Genomic DNA, 22,847 nt, shown 5'->3' on the forward strand with positions numbered 1-22,847 from the left:
CAACTGTAAAACAGATAGCCAGTGGGAAGTTGTTGTATAACAAAGGGAGTTCAACTCGATGATGGAAGATGCCTTAGAGGACTGGGAGGGGGAGGATGGAGGGGACTCGAGGGAGGGTGGGGGGGGGGTCAAGGGAGGGAGGGAATATGGGGATATGTGCATAAAAACAGATGATTGAACTTGGTGTACCCCCCCAAAAAAATAATAAATAAATAAATAAAATTTAAATTTTAAAAAAAGGGGTGGGGGGAAGACAGCAGAGAAAATTGTCCTGGAGTCTCAGCAAAGAGACCCTTGGCATAGACTGTTAAATGACACAACAATAAAACCTCAAGGTATTGACCCTTGGAGTCATGCTTCTTGACTAAAAAAGACACATCAGTTTCTCATGACTCTGGAAACCCATTCAATTGGAGGACTTCAAACTGAGGAGTTTTATAAATTCTCTAGAAGCTGATGACTGCAGAAGTGAATGACTTCTTTCCAAAACTAGGAAACAGGTACTAACTACTAAAGTAAACAGCTTCCTACCAAAGAAAACAAAATAAGACTAATTTTCTCTCCTCACCCTCTTTCTTTCCCTTTGATCTATCACTAATCTTGTTTATTATTGTATTCAACCCCTTCTCTTACCTAACTAAAAGGATTATCAAGGGGATCTTTCCCATCTTCATCATGTTGATGGTCCTCTACCACTTGGAGAAAAAGCAAAATTCTCTGGTGTCTTTCTCAGACCACAATCACAGATTCAGCTGATTGCCAGATTTGTGATCCCTCACCTAATCTTACTGACAAAAATATAATACCTGTTCCTTTAAACACTTCAGAAGGTAAATTCCCCTCTACATATGTGCTCTGGTACTTAAGGTTTTCTCACGTGATTAATCTCAAGTTTTAGTCTTGTAAAAATTGGATTTTCACAACAATATCTTCTTTTGCAGTCATTATAATCCTAACACAAAACTCAATAGATCAGAAATGGAAACTAAGATTGGGGCTATCTTTGATATAGTACTCAGTTTGTTCTGAATATTATAAAACTGAGACCCTCCAATTTACTTTGCAAGAATTGTTTAACTCCACTTTAAAAATCTGCTTCCTTTAAGATGAAACGATTGTCTCACTCCTGTTGAGTTGAATAATGCTCATATTCCCAATAATTTGTGTCCCTCTAAGTCAATACCATTTATGAAGGGACTTCCCTGGTGGTCCAGCAGTTAAGACTCCACACTCCTAATGCAGGGGGCCTGGGCTCAATCTCTGGTCAGGGAACTAGATCCTAGCTAAAAGATCCTGCATGCGGCTGCTAAAGATCCCACAGGCTACAACTAAGATTCCTCATGCTGCAACTAAGACCTGGTGCAGCCAAATAAATAAATATATATATATATATATTTTTAAACATAAAAAGGGGGCTTCCTAGGTGGCGCAGTGGTTGAGAATCCACCTGCCAATGCAGGGGACTCCGGTTCGATCCCTGCTCCAGGAGGATCCCACATGCCTCGGAGCAACTAAGCCCATGTGCCACAACTATTGAGCCTGCACTTTAGAGCCTGTGAGCCACAACTATATTGAGCCCATGTGCTGCAACTACTGAAGTCCACGTGCCTAGAGCCCGTCCTCTGCAACAAGAGAAGCCACGGCAATGAGGAGCCTGCGCACCACAGTGAAGAATAGCCCCCACTCACCGCAACTAAAGAAAGCCTGCGCACAGCAAAAAAAGACCCAACACAGCCAATAAAATTAATTAATTAATTAATTAATTTTTTAAAAAACCACACACATAAAAAAGAGTACCATTTATGAAAATACAACTTATGCTCTGGAATCCCAAAAGGCAGTTTCAATTTATATTCATTAGCCAGATTTTTCATGGATAAACATAACTCACTTTCCTCTTAGCTAGATAAGGGACACTTTATGCCACAGCAAATACTTCCTGATGCATCTATATAAATAGTGCGGGTCAAGTAAAACAGTTTATGACTAGGCTAAAAAAAAAAAGCCACTGGTTCTCTAGAAAAGACCTACTATACTTTTGGTTATGTTTTTATTGCCTGAGTTTAATCATCTAAGCTCCTGTCCTCAGGATTTATTATGAGGACTAATAATCATCTTGTTCCTGGTAAGTGCCTGTGTTGCCATTAACCAGTGTACACTGTCCGTATTCCTTTTTGTTTTTAAGAACTTTTATTAAGATACAATTGACATAAAATAAACTGCATATATTTAATGTGTACAATCTGATTTTTTTTTCTTATTAGTAATGTATATATGGCAATCTCAAGCTCCTAATTCATCCCACCCCAACCCACCCACCCCCACCCCACTTTCCCCCCTTAGTGTCCATATGTTTGTTCTCCACATCTGTGTCTGTATTTCTGCCTTACACACCTGTTGATCTGTACCATCTTTCTATATTCCACATAGATGCGTTAATATATGATATTTGTTTTTCTCTTTCTGACTTACTTCATTCTGTATGACAGTCGCTAGGTTCATCCATGCCTCTACAAATGTCCCAATTTCGTTCCTTTTTATGGTTGAGTAATATTCCATTGTATATATGTGCCACATCCTCTTTATCCATTCATCTGTTGGTGGACATTTAGCCATGACCTGACTATTGTAAATAGTGCTTCAGTGAACACTGGGATGCATGTGTCTTTCTGAATTATGGTTTTCTCTGGGTATATGCCCAGTAGTGGGATTGGTGGGTCATATGGTAATTCTATTTTTAGTTTTTCAAGGAACCTCCATATCTTTCTCCATAGTGGCTGCATCAATTTACCTTCCCACCAACAGTGCAAGAGGGTTCCCTTTTCTCTACACCCTCTCCAGCATGTCCATATTCTTATCTGCTACTGCAAATGCACAGTCATGTTAAAAAATTCAACGACTACTGTACAGCAGAAATTAACACAACATTGTAAATCAACTGTACTTCAATAAAATTTTTTTTAATTTTTTTAAAAATTCAACTACTCCGTACGCAACAAGGAGCAGGAGAGATTAATCTTAGTCCAACTACAGAAAACAGTCTCCGGACAACCTCCTGATGAACAAAACTTTGACAGTGATGGCAATATGGATATCACAGATGCAGGAGGAAAAACAGGGTGCTGAAAACTTAAGTGAGATAAGGACCAAGAACTATCCACTGAATTGACCAATATGTGTGTCACTGCTGACCTAGATAAGAGCAACTTTAGTGGAGTGATTGAGACATAAAGCCAGATTGGAGTAGATTCAATAAAGAAATGATAGGAGATGAAATGGAGCCAATGAGTAGAGGTAATTCTTCTGAGGAATTTTGCTAAAAATGAACAGAAAAATTAGGTAGTGATTTGAGGGAAATGTGGAATCAAGAAAGGGTTTTTTGGTACCAGAATTATTATAGTATGTTTGATTGCTGGTAGGAATGATTAAACAGTGACAAAGTTTGATGATGTACAGATAGGAAATTACAGGAGTAAAGTCCTTGAGAGGCAAGAAAAAATGGGAACCTAGGTACAAATGGAGGGGTTGGCCTTAGAGAGAGCAGGATATCCATTACAAGTGTGGGCAGTTTATAGGTTCAGATGCAAATAGTGGATGGATTTAACAATGGGATGGGTTAAACGTTCTCTTCTCATTACTTCTATTTCTCATTGAAATAATAAGCAAGATTTGACTTCGGTCAATGTAAAATACTTACCATGGGGACTTCCCTGTTGGTCCAGCAGGTTAAGACTCCTTGCTCCCAATGCAAGGGGCCTGGGTTCAATCCCTGGTCAGGGAACTAGATCCCACATGCCACAACTAAGAGTTCACATGCCGCAACTAAAGATCCCACACTCCACAAAAAAGATCCCGTGTGCCACAACGAAGACCCAATGCAGCCAAATAAGTAAATGAATAAATAATAAAAAATAAAATAAAATAATTACCATGGAGAGTAAAAAACTAAATTGGCTATGGAAAATGTAGTAGAATTGCCTATTTGAAGTTGTGGTCAAAACTTGAAGATGAGACCATCTATACAGTCATGTGTTTTCCTTCTTTCTGGAGAAGATGCTAAAGAACTGAGACAAGAGTACTGTATGGATCATTTGTGAGGATGACGGCAAAGGCCAAAGTCTTCGAGGAAGGAGGTGGAATGGCCTAGAGGACAATTGAAAATACAATAAGAAAGGGTTGCAAGTGGAATAGTCTGATAGAATTTTCTTCAAAAGATGACTTTTTACAAAGGGGGAAAGAAAAATCTGAATCAGCACCTGTTAAATAATAAATATATAAATAAATAATTTTTTTTAAAAGACACCTACCAAAACTTGAGTCCTAACATAGGAGAAAAAGCTCGTACTGTTTAAGAGGGCTGCAGGAGACAGGTGCATAGAGCAGGAATGTGAAGGTAATGTGCAGAAAAGAGATTGGGGATTCCACGTGCAAAATGCTATCCAGAGGTCACAGTGAAGAGCCAGAGAAGGATAAGAGTTTGACTAGGGAAAGTACCAAGACTTAAGGAGATAAGAAGTGAGTAGAAGTTTCAAAAATAAGAAGACTGAGATGAACAGCAGATAGGGTTTGATGAGATGGAGGTGGATAGGTAACAAGATCTAATTGTAGATGTGACAGAGGCTTTTAGAGGAACTGTCTCAGAAGCTGTCGCTGAAGTAACAGCTTAGAGAACCAAGCAGCCCAGAAACCCAGGCGTGGAGTTGATCCTGCGGGAGAAAGGGGTTCATCATGGCGGATGACCTAAAACGATTCCTGTATAAAAAATTGCCAAGTGTTGAGGGACTCCATGCTATTGTTGTGTCAGATAGAGATGGCGTGCCTGTCATTAAAGTGGCCAATGACAATGCTCCAGAGCATGCTTTGAGACCTGGCTTCTTGTCTACTTTTGCCCTTGCAACAGACCAAGGGAGCAAACTTGGACTTTCAAAAAATAAAAGTATCATCTGTTACTATAACACCTATCAGGTGGTTCAATTCAATCGTTTACCTTTGGTGGTGAGTTTCATAGCCAGCAGCAATGCTAATACAGGACTAATTGTCAGCCTAGAAAAGGAACTTGCTCCATTATTTGAAGAATTGAGACAAGTTGTGGAAGTTTCTTAATCTAGCAGTGGTTTCAGTGTATACCTTATCTTCATTATATCAGACACCGTATCAATCCAGCAATCTTTGGACACCAACAACACTTGTATCCATGTACTCAAGAAAGGGCCTCTTTTTCCACCTTCCGCTAGAGAAAAAGCCAGTAGATAGAATTTATGGACAGATTGATTGTTATCTTTTCTCGTGTATGGCTTTTTCTTATTTAATGAGGTCGGGATACCACAGAAATGGTTCAGTCTATCACAGCTCCTATGGAGTTAGTCCAGTCACCAAATACGCGTGAGATTCTGTTCGGTGGCTCAGAATCAATATGATACTTTGATCCACTTGAGCCATGGAGTGTTCCCTATTGTACAGTATGCCAGGCCTGCAGAATGAAGCAGACTCTTTTTATTGTGAATAATGAGAACATATTTTTCTTCATATTATTTTCTTTGTGTTGAGTGTGAAGAAGGTAAAATGGCTTAGTAAAAGTAATAAAATCAGTACAATCACTAAAAAAAAAAAAAAAAAGATCTAATTGTAGCTTCCTCTTTGGGTCCGATTTGTTGGAGGGGAGAATGATGTTCTCACCAAGAGCATGCAAGCTCTGTTGGTTCCCTTCCCCTCTGCTGCGAGGGGTGTGGAGGGGCTGGGACAGAAGGTCACATCACGTTGTTAATTCCTATTGCATTTACTGGGCAATATGATGTCAAAGTTTTTTTCAAAGGATTTCCTTAAATTCCTAAAATAAATGCCATCTTACTTCACTGTACTGTAAACTCCTCATAGGAAAGAATCATTACTCATATGAACTTCTAATCTCATACTATACTAAATATGACATTGTACCTACCCTAGGTTGTTGACTGCTGATTTATTGCTTTTAGTAGAGAGTCAGTGACCTTTCAGAAGTGACCATATCATTTTGATCTTTTGGAATGGAGAGAATAGAACTGAAAGAAGGAAGGAGTGAGAGAATACCAAAGAATCAGTAAGATCAAAGAATTCTTAAAAAATTATCTCTTCCCTATACCTATGAAAAAATTCTACATGATTTAACAAGCAACTCTTTATTGAGATATAATTAATATATAACATTATATTAGTTTCAGGTATACAATGTAATGATTTGGTATTTGTATATAATTCAAAATGATCACCACAATAAGTAGTTAACATCCATCACCATAGATAGTTACAATTATTTTTTCTTCTGAGGAGAACTTTTAAGATTTACTCTCTTGGCAACTTTCAAATATGCAATGCAGTATCATTAACTATAGTCACCATTCTGTACATTATATCCCCGTGACTTATTTTACAGCTAGAGGTTTGTACTTTTTGACCCTCTTCACCCATTTTGTCCACACCCCATCCCCTGCTTATGGCAACAACCAATCTGTTCTCTGTTTCTTTGAGTTCATTTTTTTTTCTTTGTTTATTTGGTTTGGTTTTTTTTTTTTTTTTCAGATTTGACATATAAGTGAACAAGCAACACTTTTAAGTATGCATCTTCTGGGGTTTCCTAGGTGGCGCAGTGGTTAAGAATCCGCCTGCCAATGCAGGGGTCACGGGTTCGATCCCAGCTCTAGGAAGATCCCACATGCCGCGGAGCAACTAAGCCCGTGTGCCAAAAAAAAAAAAAAAAAAGTATGCATCTTCTATAGGTGGTAAGATCAAAATCTAGTGCTCCTTTATAAATGGCAGCATCCAAGTGAAGTTAAGAGAATAAGTACTAGATCCAGCAGCAGATTACCTGAGTTCAAGCCGTGGTTCAGGTGCTTACCTGATGTGTAAACTCTGTGAAAATCACTTAACACCAGTTTTTCTTTAACACTCTCTACCTCACCAAGGTGTTATGAAGACCAAATAAAACAGTAGGCCTGAAAGAGCTTTTCAGATGCTAAAGTGCTATGCAAGTTTAAACAACTGTTTTCATTTATTCTGTGAAGGAAATAGGAATAGACAATTTTGGAGTGTGAGGGACTTCCAAGGAGGGAAAGCCTGAGTGCCACCGATGTGGCAGTCTGTGCACAGCCAGAGGAAAGTAGTGGGCCAGGGGCAAGGGTTACAAGAGGAAGAGGGAACACATAGAAATTGTTCAAAAATTAATTTCTGAACCTCTCATTTTACCAATGACAGTGGTGATAGAAATTGGCATATAATCAATTGAACATCATTTTCTATATTGCCCTTGGTATATTATGCCTGTGAAAAAGTATCTCAGTTCCAAATGTTTAGAGAATTAGTATGGTCAGCATATCGCTCTTCCTAATGTGTACCCTGATTGCCTATGTGACAATAGAAGTCCCACGTTAGCCAAGTAGCAATATATGTAAGTTTTGGAAGCACATGGTTTTCTAAGATAGTCAAATCTGGCTCCTGATTAGCGATGATGAATCCAGCAAGAAAACTGGGGAAAAGATGCCCAAGCCATGAGTCCTTGGGAGTAGGAGTTTTTGGTCACTTCTGACACTTTCCCTCTGTTACCATCTTCTCTTCCACACACTGTTGCATGGAGAGTTGGCTAAAAGCTTACTTCTAACTCCACACCCTTTATTTTGGATATCCTAACCATCCCACAAAACAATTCAATCTTGTAATTCAAAGTATAACCTTCATCCCTCTCCTTTGGATTCTTCCTTTACCAATTTAAACTATCAAACTCATATATCTAAGCAGAGAAAACAAAACGGGAATTAGAGCAAGAGGTTCTAATTTTTCATTATTATCTAAAGTAATGAATAAGTGATGGGAAAAAAAAGTTGGCTTGTAATTAGTGGTGGCTTTGGGGTTTGTTTCTTTGAATTGCATGTTACATAATTATATTAATGTAGATAACACATTTATTAAGTGCCACATGCCTTGCAAAGATTTCAAGAGCTGTAAAAAAAAGGTACCATTTTTATTCACATTTAATGGATGAGAAAACGGAGGCCCAGAGGTTAAATAACTTGCCCAAATTTACATGCTTAGGATGTTGGAATTTGTGCTCAAGCAATCTGACTCTAGAGTCCAAACACTTGACCTCTGGCAGAGAGCTGATTAAATTTTTAACTCCATGGCCCATCCCCCAACTGTGTGTTTTTATACGAATTAGATAAGAAAACAGGAAATCCCCTCAACCTAATACTTAGCACATAGTAAGTAATCGCTAAATAGTAGTTCATTTAATCAATATAACCACATCCTAAAGATTTAGATGTTGAAGCCCTGCTTTCTCATTAAATGCCCTTAGTGAAGATTGCAAAGCCCATAACTTCAGTCCCCACAGAATTAACTTTTTCTAACTGGTGACTAGGGTAAGCTGATGTCATTGCTTAAAAGTTCCCATATAGCCTATATAAATCAGGTAGAACAATACCAACACTGCAGCTGCCCTTGCCAGCTGCTTTCTTTCTCTACAGATTTCCCTTCAGTCCTTGAAGGCGGAATAAACCATCTGAAACGAGCAAGACAAAATTTACACCTAGAGAGTGCGCTGAAAAGAAAACAGGATGCTTCAGTTACACTGGTTCTGAATAATTGGGTCAAGTTTCGTGTCCTGGTAAACTAGCGTGCCTGCAAAAGTTGTTGGTAGTGGCTTTTAATCCCTTCTACTCATCACTACAGCCTGACAAAGGGGAAAAAGATATCATTCCTATACCACATCTTCAGTTGACTGAAAACCAATTCTAGAAAATCTTAGTGCAGAGCTGTATGCTCTACATATTGAAAAGCATGATAATAACATAGATACAAAGGTGTGATTTTGCATAAATGCTGAAGTACCTCTGGTAAAATATCACCAAATATATCGACTGTGACTTATTACCAAAAACTGTGAATAAGACCCAAGGGAACTTCGAGGGCTCTGATATTCCTCATGAAAAAAATCAAGGTAAATGCAGTTATTTGACTTTTCAAGCTTAAAAATAAATTCTTATTTCTACTGCAAGATAATTCTCTTGATATTGAAACTACAAGACTAACAATTCAGTTCTCTTTAGAGGTGCTGAGAGCAACAGAAGCAACTCGGTGAGTTTTATAGACGTTTTAGTTTTATTCTGTTTCTGCTCTTAAATGTTTTCTCCTGTTTTTCTGAAATGCATGCAATAGACACTAGATTTTTTTAATGTGTGAACCATATTCTTGACATAAACTAACACAAAATTCCTACTGCAGTTGAACACATGTCCCTTTTTTCAAAACATTTTTTCCTGTGTCACCACAGAAATAGAAAAAAAATAATAGTGATGGAAAAAGTTCAGTTGACGGTAGCAGGAAAAGTCTGGTTAAAATGTATATCCATATCCTCTGAGGAGGGAACAGTCCTTGTTTCAGAGCTAGTTCTCAACCTGCATATGCTTTTCTATGTGTGCAGATGAAATTTTTCATACTGATTTTAAAATAAACCCTTGACTCTATTCTTGGTTAGGTCTTTAGCTTTCAATTTTGCAATCATTCTTTTAGAACTTAATAAATTACAAAGATAACAGATGTAAGTCATCAAATATTTAAAATACTTTTCTGGAGCAAAAACTTTAAGTGAACACTCTAAGAAAAATTTCTAAATAGTGAAATCAATCCATAGCTACATTAAGATGTTACTATAAATATTAATCCAAGCACTAGATACCATGAGTTTAACTCAAATGATAACTGAAAGTCTTCTCTGCCCCCCAAAATACCTTCTTTGCCACAGATCTGCTTTGCTAGTTCTCTGACTTGACACTGCCATTAGTCTTTCTTCTGACACAGACAACAAAAATGCCATTGTCTGCAGAAGATGGGCATAATAAGGCATAGGAAATATTTGAGAAGAAAGGGTGATGGAGCAAAAGAGAAGTTTTCTCTATCTTTTTTATGTAAACAGTGTGGAGTTGATTCATCTGTCTGGCAGAAATCCTGATCTTGTGGGACAAAATAAAGAACCTGTAGTCATCAGTGATGGGAAGAAGGTAGCATAGGATGATAACTCCCAAGGAACCAAGAGGGCAGCTTGCTTGGGTGTGCCACCCCTGGAAGGCTCCACATCGAGGCAGTGGCACATAAGAGCCAAGCTAGGGAAGAGAGGCTCCCCACAAATGCCCACCCAAGCCATCCCAAGACACTTAGGAGAGGAGGAGCAAGGTCACTGAGACACATTTTACTTAATAGCTCAATTAAGCCAATCACCACAAAAGTTCAGGTCAGAGTGATGGTAGAGTAAAGAAAGCCTGGACCAAAAGTCAGGAGGCCCAAGCTCTAGACTCAGCTATTACTCCAATTCTCTATAAACTTGGCCCAGTTGCTTTACCTCTCTGTGCCTTATTCTCTCTGTTTGTAAAATAAGAAGAAGAAGAACAATAATAATAAAAAATTAGGTGAACTCTTAAATCCCCTTAAGAGCTAAGATCTTGTGACTCTATATAATATATACATTTCTTATAAAAATTAGTGATGCTTGGGTCAAAGATAGGCTAATTTTTTTAAAAGCAATTACATTTGTTTTACTGTGGTTCAGTAAGTCAGACAACAGAATTGGACTTTAAAAAGAACTGAGGATAACCTAGTCAAGACAGTGATGCTGTTAGGCCTGGACATTGACCTCCAGTTTAAGAACGAGCACGTTTGCTCTCAACTCAAAGGTGAAAAATAAGCAAGTCTTCCTTTAGCGTCTCCAGATTTTCTGAGTTTTTCTGGGTTTTATCCAGCCTCCACTAAAGAATCATTCAAAAAACACCACATTGCCAGCAGCTTGGTGAAAATTTTCTACCTTCTGAAAGCTAGATCATTGAAATTACAGTCTCAGGATATCATGGTAGAGCAAACAGAGAAGCAAAGTTTTGGGTCAATGAAAATGCAGTCAACAGGACAATAAAGAAAACTGTGTTCAAGGCCAGAATTTGTGTAACCTTGGACAAATTACTTATCAAGGGTAAGAAGAACCTTAATTTTTTCTATAAAAATCTATAACCTAAGGCTAAACACTGATATTTTACTACAATAAGGGAGAAATAACTTTATTTGATTCCTCCCTATCCAAGATTATTTTATATCTCTTTTTTTTCTTTAAGACCTTTTGAGATAAAATTGACATACAATAAACTGCATGTATTTAACAATTTGATAATTTTTTCTTATTAGTAATATTTTATATCTCTTAGTGAATCAATTTTCTCTATTCTATTATTCCAAAAGTGTATGTTTAGCAACTACTACCTGTCCAGAATGATTTAAGATGTTGAATGGGGATTTTGTGTGCGTTTGTGTGTATTGGATGTGTTGGGTCTTCGTTGCTACGCAGGCTTTCTCTAGTTGTGGCGAGTGAGGGCTACTGTTCATTGCAGTGCAAGGGCTTCTCAGTGCAGTGGCTTCTCTTGTTGCAGAGCACGGGCTCTAGGTGCACAGGCTTCAGTAGTTGTGGCTCGCAGGCTCTAGAGCACAGGCTCAGTAGTTGTGGCACACGGGCTTAGTTGCTCCGAGGCATGTGAGATCTTCCCGGACCAGGGATTGAACCCGTGTCCTCTGCATTGGCAGGGGGGTTCTTTACCACTGCACCACCAGGGAAGTCCCAAATGGGGATTTTATTTTTTTATTTTTTTAAGCTCTTTATTGGAATATAATTGCTTTACACTCTTGTACCAGCTTTGGTGGTACACCAGAGTGAATCAGCTATATTTATACATATATCCCAAATGGGAATTTTAAAATGAGATGTTTCACTAGAAATTCTAGATGGAGAGAAAAGTCAAAAATACAGAAGAAGTTAAGTAACCAAGTGATGAATGCAGATGTTAAGTGTTTTTTTTTCTAATTCTTGACAGGAGTGTCCAACAATGAGAATGGAAGAGGCTGTCCTACTCAATCAAACAAATTTAGTGACATATTTTTGGCTTAGAGGTTTATCTGTAAATCAGAATATACAGATGGCTGCATTTGCCATGTTCCTCATTTTCTACGTCCTAACACTGACTGGGAACATCCTCATTGTCATAACTATTACCTATGACCGTCGGCTCCATACCCCCATGTATTTCTTTCTTAGCAACCTGTCCTTTATCGATGTCTGCCACTCCACTGTCACTGTCCCCAGGATGCTGATAGACACCTGGTCAGAGAAGAAGCTCATCTCCTTTGATGCCTGTGTAACTCAGATGTTCTTCCTGCACCTCTTTGCCTGCACAGAGATCTTTCTTCTCACTGTCATGGCCTATGATCGGTATGTGGCCATTTGCAAACCCCTGCAGTACATGACAGTGATGAATTGGAAAGTATGTGTGCTGCTGGCTGTGGCCCTCTGGACAGGGGGTACCATCCACTCACTAGCCCTGACCTCCCTAACCATCAAGCTGCCCTACTGTGGTTCTGATGAGATTGACAACTTTTTCTGTGATATACCTCAGGTGATCAAACTGGCCTGCACTGATACCCACATCATTGAGATTCTCATCATCTCCAACAGTGGGCTAATCTCCGTGGTCTGTTTTGTGGTCCTCATGGTGTCCTACGCAGTCATCCTGGTGAGTCTGAGGCAGCAGATCTCAGAAGGCAGGCGGAAGGCCCTGTTCACCTGTGCAGCCCACCTCACCGTAGTCACACTGTTCCTGGGACACTGCATCTTCATCTATTCCCGTCCATCCACCAGCCTCCCAGAGGATAAGGTGGTGTCTGTGTTTTTCACCGCTCTCACACCCCTGTTGAACCCTGTCATCTATACTCTTAGGAATGAAGACATGAAGAATGCCTTGAACAAGTTAATGGGGAGGGTGGAGGGAAGAGAAAAAAAATGAAAATGTCTAAGCCCTTAAGATGTTTGGTGCTCCAAATCAAAGAAATACCTTGCAAAGATAAGTTACAAAACCACATTTATCAAACTATATGACATAAAACTATGTTCTAGTCCAATATTTGACAATCAGAGCAATAACTATTAATATCATCCACAGGCTGGAAATTGTTCTAGGCAGTGTGCAATTACTTCATTCTCACAACCTACCTGTGAGGTATGTATTATGCTTGTTTACACATGAAGAAGCCAAAGCTCAAAGAGAGCAAATAGCATACCGGAGATCGCCCAGCTAGGAAATGATGAAGGCAGGATGTTAAGCCAAATATATCAACACAAACTCATGTTATTTTCATTACATCATGCTTCCTCTCCCTGCTTTTGTCTTAGGGTAGTAACCAAGGTCTAAACAGACGTTCAGATTTCCGGACAGTGCTTGCCAGCATCATTCATTCAGACGCTTGCCTAGATAGCTTAGCAAACACCAGTAAAGCTGGCAGAGTAAGTTCATGTATGACTTCAGTGATGTAGAAAGAAGACTTTGAACCACTGAAGTTATTGATATCCTCAAATATCCAGGAAAAAATCTTCCATCAAAACAATGAAATGGGGATAGCTCATTATCCATTCATTTGACAAATATTTACTGAGCACCTATTATGTGCTAAGTACTAGGTTTATAATCATAAATAAAACATATAATCCCCCCCCCAAAAAAAAAAATCCCTCTTTTATGTTGTTTAGAGTCTAGTGAATAGAAAACAAAAGTATAAACAAATTTTAATTACAGATCATGACAAATGCCATGAAAGACGATGCTGTTAGAGAGTTACAGAAGAGGCTGCCTTTAGATTGGTTAGTCTGGGAGGGCCTCTCTGAGGAAATGGCATTTAAGCTAAGGTCTGAAAGATGAAAAAGAGCCAACCATGAGAAAAGAGAGGCGATGAACATCCTAGGCAGAGGAAATGGCGGTTGTAAATATCTATGTTCAGAAAGACCTTGGCTTGTTCCAAGAAGTAAAAGACCAATGTGGTTACAGCTTTGACTATGAGGCAGAGAATGGTGAGAGATGATATTGGAGAAGTAACAGGAATACTTTCATGTCCTTTCAAGGAGTTCAGAATATTTTTCAGGGCAGTGGGAAGCTATCAGAATGGTGCAAGCACGGAACAGACATGATACAATTTGTGTTTTAATGAAATTATTCTAGTTATTATGTAGAGAATTCATTCAACTAAGCATTTATTATCATAGAATAGTCACTCAATTTTGCACTAATGTCTGGGAGAAAACGTTGAATAATACGTGGTCTATAATCCAGCATCTTGAGTCTAGTTGTGGTGACACACATTGTAGCATTGTGATACATTGTGCTCTGAGTGGTGTGTGCTCAGTGGATTGGATAACAGGGGATATGAAGAGGATATTTCAAACAACAGTGTCTCACATACCTATATACAAAAAAGTATGGCATAATGGGACCCAATAGTTCACTCTGTCTCCATCAGTGAGAAGGGCATGCTTAAATGCTGTGGGATTTCCCAGGCAATCAGTAAGGGTGCGGTCAATAAACATGTGGGTCACAAGACCCATGTCATATTTTTTGTGGTACTTTTGCCTGGAAATGTGTTAAGCAGGAAATTCAACCCCTATAAGCCATTTCAGTTATACAGAAGTATGGTTGTTATGGTATTAAGGCATTCTGTAGGGTTTTCTGGGCAGCACAATTTAATTTCCAACCGATGATTCTAATAATAGTCTCATTCCCAAAGGTAACTCTCTGCACAGTATAAAACTACATTCACTGGGACTGGTTGGTGGAATAACTAAACTGAATTTGAGAATTGTAGAATTTGTATGAAATAAATGCTTTTATTGTAGGTAATGGCAGACAATCAAGAGATATAGCTCATCAAAGAGTCCAAATAGAACTGCTTTGTGCAGGAATCAGCCACACAGAGGAACACCCGCAATGATAGTAAGACAACACTTCATTGCAGTCCTTAAGTGGTAGCTGGTAAAACTACAGTGGAACAATCTCATGTTTGCTTTCTTTAATAGTTGCTGCAAATTTTCTAATACTACTGATCTTCAATCATATTAATCCTCACAACTCTCCGGGGAGGTAAAGTAAAGCATTTATTCTCCAATTCACAGAACTAGCTTTTTAGACTCAGGGATGAGAGAAAATGTGTTCACTAAATAAATAGAAAAGAGTAAAATGAAAATATCTTGACTCTTGGTTCTGTGGTTGAGTTACTTTAAAGAGGAGACAGGGATCATTATTTATCACATAGAAATGTGTTCAGCAACTTTGTAATAGACAGCTGAATTCCTCAGATTATAATCTTCTCTGCAATAGAGTGACTAATATTGCCATAATAGAAATAAACAAATAAGGCTTTCGGAATTTATTTCTGCATAAAAGGTACTAATGAATATGAAAAATCTGTGCATATAAAAGTCCAGAATGGAGAGGCATAATTAGATCATTTTTCTAAGTTTTTCAGGTATGTATAGTAGTGATATCTGGCCTAATTTCATCACAAATACATAAAACTCTGGTTTTGACTTGGGTTATCTATGAAAATTGTAGGGGATTGACAATATGCTGCATTTGTTTGTCAATTTGCATGCAATGGTGTTTAGATATTTTCATGAACGTCCCCCAGTTTAGTAAACTGCTTCTTGTTCTTTGTCCTTTTGAGTACTTTCTGTCATTTCAATCATTTCTTACCTTTCAGCTGGGGTTAGTGAGTCACTCACTCTGTGTTGTGTACGTGGATGTCCATATTATCTGGAACCCAATTCCCTAAAGTACTCACAAACATTATCTCTACAAGTAAACAGAACTTGGTAGAATAATAACCCAAAGACCTCAATCAATTCTAATTCCTTTCAGAATAATCAAAGAAAGGTTAGGTATATTTTTATTATTAAGTGTATTCTATTTTGTTCTATTATCTCCATTAAAATTGGTATGACTAGTTTATATGGCAGCTTTCTGACCAGCTATTGGGTCCTCTAATCCTATCCTTTTGGTCACAGTACATCATCATCCTCTTTACCTAAGCAATTTGCCATGGAGTCTTCTTGATTTGGACTTGTCCATTCCACAATAAATTGTTGTACTTCTCCCAAAGAGTGATATTACTTAATTCAGGAAATTAGTACTCTGAAATTATGTAAATCTAAACAGCTTCTTAACTATTTTCACCTATTTCTTCAAACAAATTTTAGAATATTATTGAAAATTTTACCCAAAAAAGTCCTGTGGAGTTTTGTTGTGGTTTTTTTTAAGCTCTTTATTGGAATATAATTGCTTTACACTCTTGTACCAGCTTTTGAGGTACACCAAAGTGAATCAGCTGTATTTATACATATATCCCCATATCCCCTCCCTCTCGTGACTCCCTCCCACCCTCTCTGTCCTGGCCCTCTAAGGCATCTTCCATCCTCGAGTTGGACTCCCTTTGTAATACAGCAACTTCCCACTAGCTATCTATTTTACAGTTGGTAGTGTAAATATGTCTATGCTCCTCTCTCCCTTCGTCCCAGCTTCCCCTTCACCCCCCCCCACCTCCACCAACCCCGTGTCCTCCAGTCCATTCTCTGCATTTGCATCCTTATTCTTGCCCTGTCACTGGGTTCATCAGTACCTTTTTTTTTCCTTTTTTAGATTCCGTATATATGAGTTAGCATACAGTATTTGTTTTTCTCTTTCTGGCTTACTTCACTCTGTAAGACAGACTCTAGGTCTATCCACCTCATTACATATAGCTCCTTTTTATGGCTGAGTAATTTTCCATTGGATATATATGCCACATCTTCTTTATCCATTCATTTGTTGATGGGCATTTAGGTTGCTTCCATGTCCTGGCTATTGTAAATAGTGCTGCAATAAACATTATGGTACATGTTTCTTTTTGGATTATGGTTTTCTCTGGGTATATGTCCAGTAGTGGGATTACTGGATCATATGGTAGTTCCATTTTTAGTTTTTTAAGGAACCTCCAAACTGTTTTCCTTAGTGGCTGTACCAGCTTACATTCCCACCAACAGTGCAGGAGAGTTCCCTTTTCTCCTGTGGAGTTTTTAAGTTGAGTAAATCAAATCTATAATTAGGTCCATTATATTAACAATTTTTTATTATTTTATAGAGACATGTATACATCTCTGTCTCTTCACATTTTCTCAGCAGAGCTTTGTAGTTTTTTTCATAGAGATGCATACACTTCCTTTATTGGGCAAAAAAAAAATCTCATGTAAACAAATCTGTATTGATTTTTTATTGCTGCTGTAACAACTTTACCACAAACTTAGAAGCTTAAATCAGCATAAATTTATTCTCTTACAGCTCTGTCAGAAGTTCAACACAAATTTCACTGAACTAAAATCAAGGTGTCAACAGGGCTACATTGCATTCTCGTTCTTCTTCTTCCCAGGTTTATTGAGGACTAATTGACAAAAATTGAATACAAAGTGTAAAACATGATATGATAATTTGATATATGTATACATTGTAAAATGATTACCACAATCAAGCTAATTAACACATCCATCATAAGTGGACCCATGCAATTGAAACCCACATTGTTCAAGGGTCAACTGTATGTAAATTAATTGTATTTCTATACACTACCAAAAAATAATTTAATTAAATTAATGTAACTAATATAATTAAATTAAAAATCACATCAACAAGCATAAAATACTTAGGAACAAATTTAATATAATATGTGTGATTACAAATGAAGATGACTAATATTGCTGATAAAAATCAAAGAGAACCTAAATAAATAAAGGGATATACCAGGTTAATGGGTTGAAAAGCTGTAGATCATTAAGATGTCTATTCTTTCCCAAACTGATCTATAGATTCAATGCAATCCTAATCTAAGTTTCAGCACTATTCTTTGTAGAACTATACAAGCTTTTGATAAAAATTTACACAAAAATACAAAGAATTTGAAATAGCAAAACAATTTTGAAAAAGAAGAAATTTTGAGGGCTCACACTATATAACTTCAAGATTTACTATAAAGTAACCAAGACAATGCGTTGTTGATTTAAATGTAGGCATACAGGTCAACGGAACAGAATATAAAATCCAAAAATAGACACTTAAAAGGTCAACTGATTTTCAACAGAGGTGTCAAGGTAACTCAATGCGCAAAAAGTCTTTTCAAATGGTGCTGAGTCAACCAACTAGATTAAAGAAATGAATCTCAACCTTCATCTTATACCATATAACAAAGTAAACTCAAAATGGATCACAGACCTAAAATTTAAAGCTGAGACTATAAAATTTCTAGAAGAAAACAGGAGAAAGTCTTCGAGACTTTGGTGTAGGCAAAGATTTCTTAGGACGCAGAAAGGATCAACTCAAAGTAAAAAATTAATAAATTGGACTTAATCAAAATTTAAACTTCTGCTCTTCAAAATATATCATTCAGAAAGTAAAGCTGCAAGCCAGAGAGTAAGAAAAATACTGGCAAGACATAGATTCATCAAAGGTCTTATATCCAGAATATACAAAGAACTCTTACAACATAGTGACAAGAAGACAAAAAATAAATGAGCAAAATATTTGAATAGGAAGTCACAAAACAAGACATATGAAAGCATGAAAAGTAAATGAAAAGATTCTCAATAGCAATCAATAGGGAAATGAAGAGTAAAACCATACACTCACTAGAATGCTTAAAATTAAAGATTGACAGTTCCCATTGCTGGATGTTAAACTCATACTTCTGATGAGAGTATAAAATCATACAATGACTTTGAAAAATTGTCTTATAGTTTCTTACAAGTTAAATATACACTTACCATGTGACCCAATAATTCTACTCCTAGGTATTTACCCAAGAGAAAGGAAAATACATGTCCAAAATAACCTGTAAATAAATGTTTATAGCTACTTTATTCATAACTATAAAAAACTAGAAACATCCAAATGTCCATCAATACATGAGTGAATAAACAAATTGTAGCATGCCCATATGATAAAATATTACTCAACAATAAAAAAATAAAAAGGAATAAACTACTGAGACCCACAAAGACATGAATTAATCTCAGAAACAGCATGCAGAGCAAAAGAAGTCAGGCATAAAAGAGTACATACTGTATGATTCAATTTATATGAAACTCTAGGAAAGACAAATTTAGTTTACAGTGACAAAAAATCAGATGCTTGGGTGCTTGGGTGGGGATAAAGTGATTGCCTGGGAAGGTGCTGAAGAAACTTTTTGATGTGATGGAAATATTCTATATCTTGATTAGGGAGATAGTTAGATGGGTGTACCTTTGTCAAGTTTTATTAAACTGTACAATTAAAATGAGTACATTTTGTGTAATTAATTTCTACCTCAATAAAGTTTATTTTTAAATAAGTTCTAATACATCTCCACTTTTGATTTTGTCAAAATAAAGTACTACAAAAAGTACAAAATAGATGTAGAAATAAATGAATCACTTTCAAAGTGACTAAATTTACTTCAATATTTAATACGATAAGGCTTAAATAAACACCTTGAAGATATTTATATTTGAAAGCAGGATTAAAACCACTATAATGTATAAAACACAGGTGCGATGTACAGCTTCCCAGAGGCAATAACCTAAAGAACAGTACAAATCAAAAAAGTAGGTTCTCTCACAACTTTACTTGTTCCCGAAACTGAGACCATGCCCCAAAGTCTGTGTATTCTTTCGCTGGTAACACTAGAAGTCTTCTTTAAACTTTTCCAGATCCTTTTCCCTTACATGTTACAATATGATTTTTTCCTTTATTTAAGTAATAGTTAATAAATCCCTTTCTAGTGCAAAAGTCTGCCCTGCTCTATGCCATTTCTTTTTTTTTTCCCTTTTTTTTTTCCCATGCCATTTCACCTAACGATTTTGATTTCTTACTTTTAGTCTCTCATTAAAGATATGACCATAATAATATCTGTAATTCCAAGCTCATCATGTACATGATTTCATGAAAAAAACTCGTCTCTGTCTGAGATGCTTCATGGCACTTTTTACTTCCTCATTCCTCAAGGTGTAAATGAGGGGATTCAGCACAGGGGTGACCACCGTGTAGAAGACAGATACCACTTTGTCAATGGAGAAGCTGATGTCTGGCCGAGTGTAGATGAAGATACATGGTCCAAAGAAGAGGGCAACCACCATGAAGTGGGCTGAGCAGGTAGACAGAGCTTTCCTGCGTCCTTCAGCTGACTGTTTTTTAAGAGAAACTAAGATGACGGTGTAGGAGGTAACCAAAGCCAGGAAACAGGAGAGGGAAATGGTTCCACTATTGGACACAATCAGCATTCCCGTGAGATATGTATCTGCGCAGGCCAGCTTGATGACAGGAGGAACATCACAGAAGTAGCTATCAATGATGTTGGGGCCACAGTAAGACAGACGAATGGTCAAGAAGGTCTGCACCAGTGAGTGAACAGTACCCCCCAACCAGAGAGCAAAGACAAGCTGTACAGAGACCTTCATGTTCATCACATTGGGGTAGTATAATGGAGCACAGATGGCTACGTAACGATCATAGGCCATAATGGTCAGCAGAAAGATCTCAGCACAGGCAAACAGATGTAGGAAGAAGAGCTGTGCAATGCAATTGTCAAAGGCAATGGTCTTTCTCTCTAAAAGCAAACCCTCCAGCATCTTGGGAACAGTGACAGAGGAGTGGCAGATGTCAATAAAGGACAGATTGCTCAGGAAGAAATACATTGGGGTATTGAGACGTGGAGTAAAGACTATGGTAACCATGATGAGACTGTTCCCCAAAAGGGTTAGCACATACATGACTGAGAATGCCATGAAAAATAGTATCTCCAGCACCCAGTTGTCAGTGAGTCCCAAGAAGACAAATTGAAGCACTCTTGTTTGGTTTAGAGCATCCATCTGATGAGTTTCCAAAGGACCTTGGGGAAAAAAATATGAATACTAATTTAGCCTTAATGTTATAGAACTGGAACTAATTGAAGTGACTCTACATTTCTATCTGAGTTGCTTATTTATTATTAGGGTATATGGAATATAGGATCAATTTAGTAACAATTGTTATAATATACCCAGTATGCCTCAGGAGCCATTCCATGCACTTTATATACACCATTCTCTTCAACCATAACCACACCATGGCATAAGCATTACTGCTCCTGTCTTGCAGAAGAGATAAGTGAGCTCTACAAGAATAAATAAGTTGCCCAAAACCTGTAGCCACTAGCTAGCTGGCTTTTTTCTTTTCAGTCTAATCCACAGGTAACGCCAAATTAATATTCCAAAATAAAACTCCCAGCTAAAATCATTCACTATTTCACTCTTTTTTTCAATTTATTTATTTATTTATTTATTTGGCTCCATTGGGTCTTTGTTGCTGCGCCAAGGCTGTCTCTAGTTGTAGCAAGCAGGGGCTACTCTTTATTGTGGTATGCGGGCTTCTCATTGTGGTGTCTTGTTCCAGAGCATGGGCTCTAGGCTTTCAGGCTTCAGTAGTTGCAGCACGCAGGTTCAGGAGCTGTGGCTCACGGGCTCTAGAGCGCAGGCTCAGTAGTTGTGGCGCATGGGCTTAGTAGCTCCGTGGCATGTGGGATCTTCCCAGACCAAGAATGGAACCCATGTCCCCTGCATTGACAGGCAGATTCTTAACCACTGCGCCACCAGGGAAGTCCCGCTAGTTCACTCTTCCTATCAAATTAAAAGTACCTTCAAAGCCTGTAACAATCTGCTGCATATTTATTTTTTCAGTATTGCATCTTCTCTCCAGCCAAGCAAGTTAATATGCTCCAGCCATGCTACCTCCACCTACTTACTTTCCAAAATCTTTGCCTGTATTTATGCTGTTCTCTCTGCCCAGAAAACATACCCTCTAATCAACTATACTCTCCTCATTGCTGACTATTAAAATACTATTCATCCTCTAAGATTACCTCAAAGAGCAATACCTTTAAAAAAAATGATCCAATCAAATCCTATCTCTTCACTTCATACTTCTTTTATGTAAAAGAAAGTACAAAATAAGACATCTGTTTTTGCTCCCCATTAAATTGAAATTTTCTTGAAAAGCAATAGGCACATATGACTTATGCCTTGCAGCACTTAACATGGCTTCTAGAACACAGTAGGTATGCCAAAGATATTTTTATTTGAACTTAACCTAACTTCTTAGGTACCCTGAAAAAGAATCCAATCCTTCTTCACAGTGCAGCTAATAAATGACTTTAAAAACCAAATTTTTTTATTTTGTAATATGATTTGTCCCCTAGAAGATATTATTGTATAAACGCTAAAGTTATATTACCTGTAATTTTCTATACTGATTGACTGGCCAAAAACTACAACAGAGTTTAGGAAACATTTACCACAAACCATAAAAAATATTTATATTCTTGAGCCAATTATTTCACTTGCAGGAATTTCCTAAGCATCCAAACTATGGAAAAAGCTAAATGCAAGAAAATATTAATTACAGCATTATTTAAAACAACAGTCATGGACCTTTTTTTTTGAAGTTTAAATGAATATAGTAAACTTGATATATAATGATATTTATATAATATATAACTTGAATATAATGCACTGTATGCAACCTTTAGAAGTGGTAATAACACAGGATTCATAGTATGAGAAAATTTTGAAATATTATGAACAATTAAAAATGAGATAAAATTTATTTATACAGTTTCAAAAATTTTAAATATATATAGTGCCATATAAATTATCAAAACACATATAGTAGACTAGAGAAAAATACTACAACACATACAAGCAAAAAGGGTAACACTGCTAGTATTCCAAGATCTCAATATTTGACAAGAAAAGACAAATGACAATTAAACATGGCAAAAAAAAATATGAATGGCCAAGTCACAGAAAAAGAAATGCAAATAACAAATAAATATGAATAAAAAGATGCTCAACTTCAATCGCAGGTGAAAAAAAGCAACCAAACAAATACCTTTTGTCTCTTTTCAGATTGGTAAATGTGTAAGGAATTGAGCAC

The 22,847-nt window shown here is 37.3% G+C and overlaps 3 protein-coding genes across 3 annotated transcripts; 2 read left to right on the top strand and 1 right to left on the bottom strand.

Annotated features, from left to right (window-relative positions):
- Positions 1 to 4,638: 4,638 nt before the first annotated feature.
- Positions 4,639 to 5,502, top strand: LOC130845928 (ragulator complex protein LAMTOR3). The gene has a single exon (XM_057723788.1). It carries the CDS (start codon positions 4,729 to 4,731, stop codon positions 5,101 to 5,103), a length of 375 nt encoding a protein of 124 aa, XP_057579771.1. The 5' UTR covers positions 4,639 to 4,728; the 3' UTR covers positions 5,104 to 5,502.
- A 6,389-nt stretch (positions 5,503 to 11,891) lies between these two features.
- LOC130846719 (olfactory receptor 4E1) lies at positions 11,892 to 12,839 on the top strand. The gene has a single exon (XM_057725109.1). The coding sequence runs from the start codon at positions 11,892 to 11,894 to the stop codon at positions 12,837 to 12,839; it is 948 nt and encodes a 315-aa protein (XP_057581092.1).
- A 6,965-nt stretch (positions 12,840 to 19,804) lies between these two features.
- Positions 19,805 to 20,746, bottom strand: LOC130846471 (olfactory receptor 1509). The gene has a single exon (XM_057724749.1). The coding sequence runs from the start codon at positions 20,744 to 20,746 to the stop codon at positions 19,805 to 19,807; it is 942 nt and encodes a 313-aa protein (XP_057580732.1).
- Positions 20,747 to 22,847: the final 2,101 nt, after the last annotated feature.

This window comes from Hippopotamus amphibius, chromosome 2 (genome assembly GCF_030028045.1).
Source record: "Hippopotamus amphibius kiboko isolate mHipAmp2 chromosome 2, mHipAmp2.hap2, whole genome shotgun sequence".
Classification (NCBI taxonomy): Eukaryota; Metazoa; Chordata; class Mammalia; order Artiodactyla; family Hippopotamidae; genus Hippopotamus; species Hippopotamus amphibius.

Excerpts from the sequence above, each read along its gene's own strand:
- LOC130846471 (XM_057724749.1), bottom strand. The coding sequence starts at position 20,746 with ATGGATGCTCTAAACCAAACAAGAGTGCTTCAATTTGTCTTCTTGGGA.
- LOC130845928 (XM_057723788.1), top strand. The coding sequence starts at position 4,729 with ATGGCGGATGACCTAAAACGATTCCTGTATAAAAAATTGCCAAGTGTT.
- LOC130846719 (XM_057725109.1), top strand. The coding sequence starts at position 11,892 with ATGGAAGAGGCTGTCCTACTCAATCAAACAAATTTAGTGACATATTTT.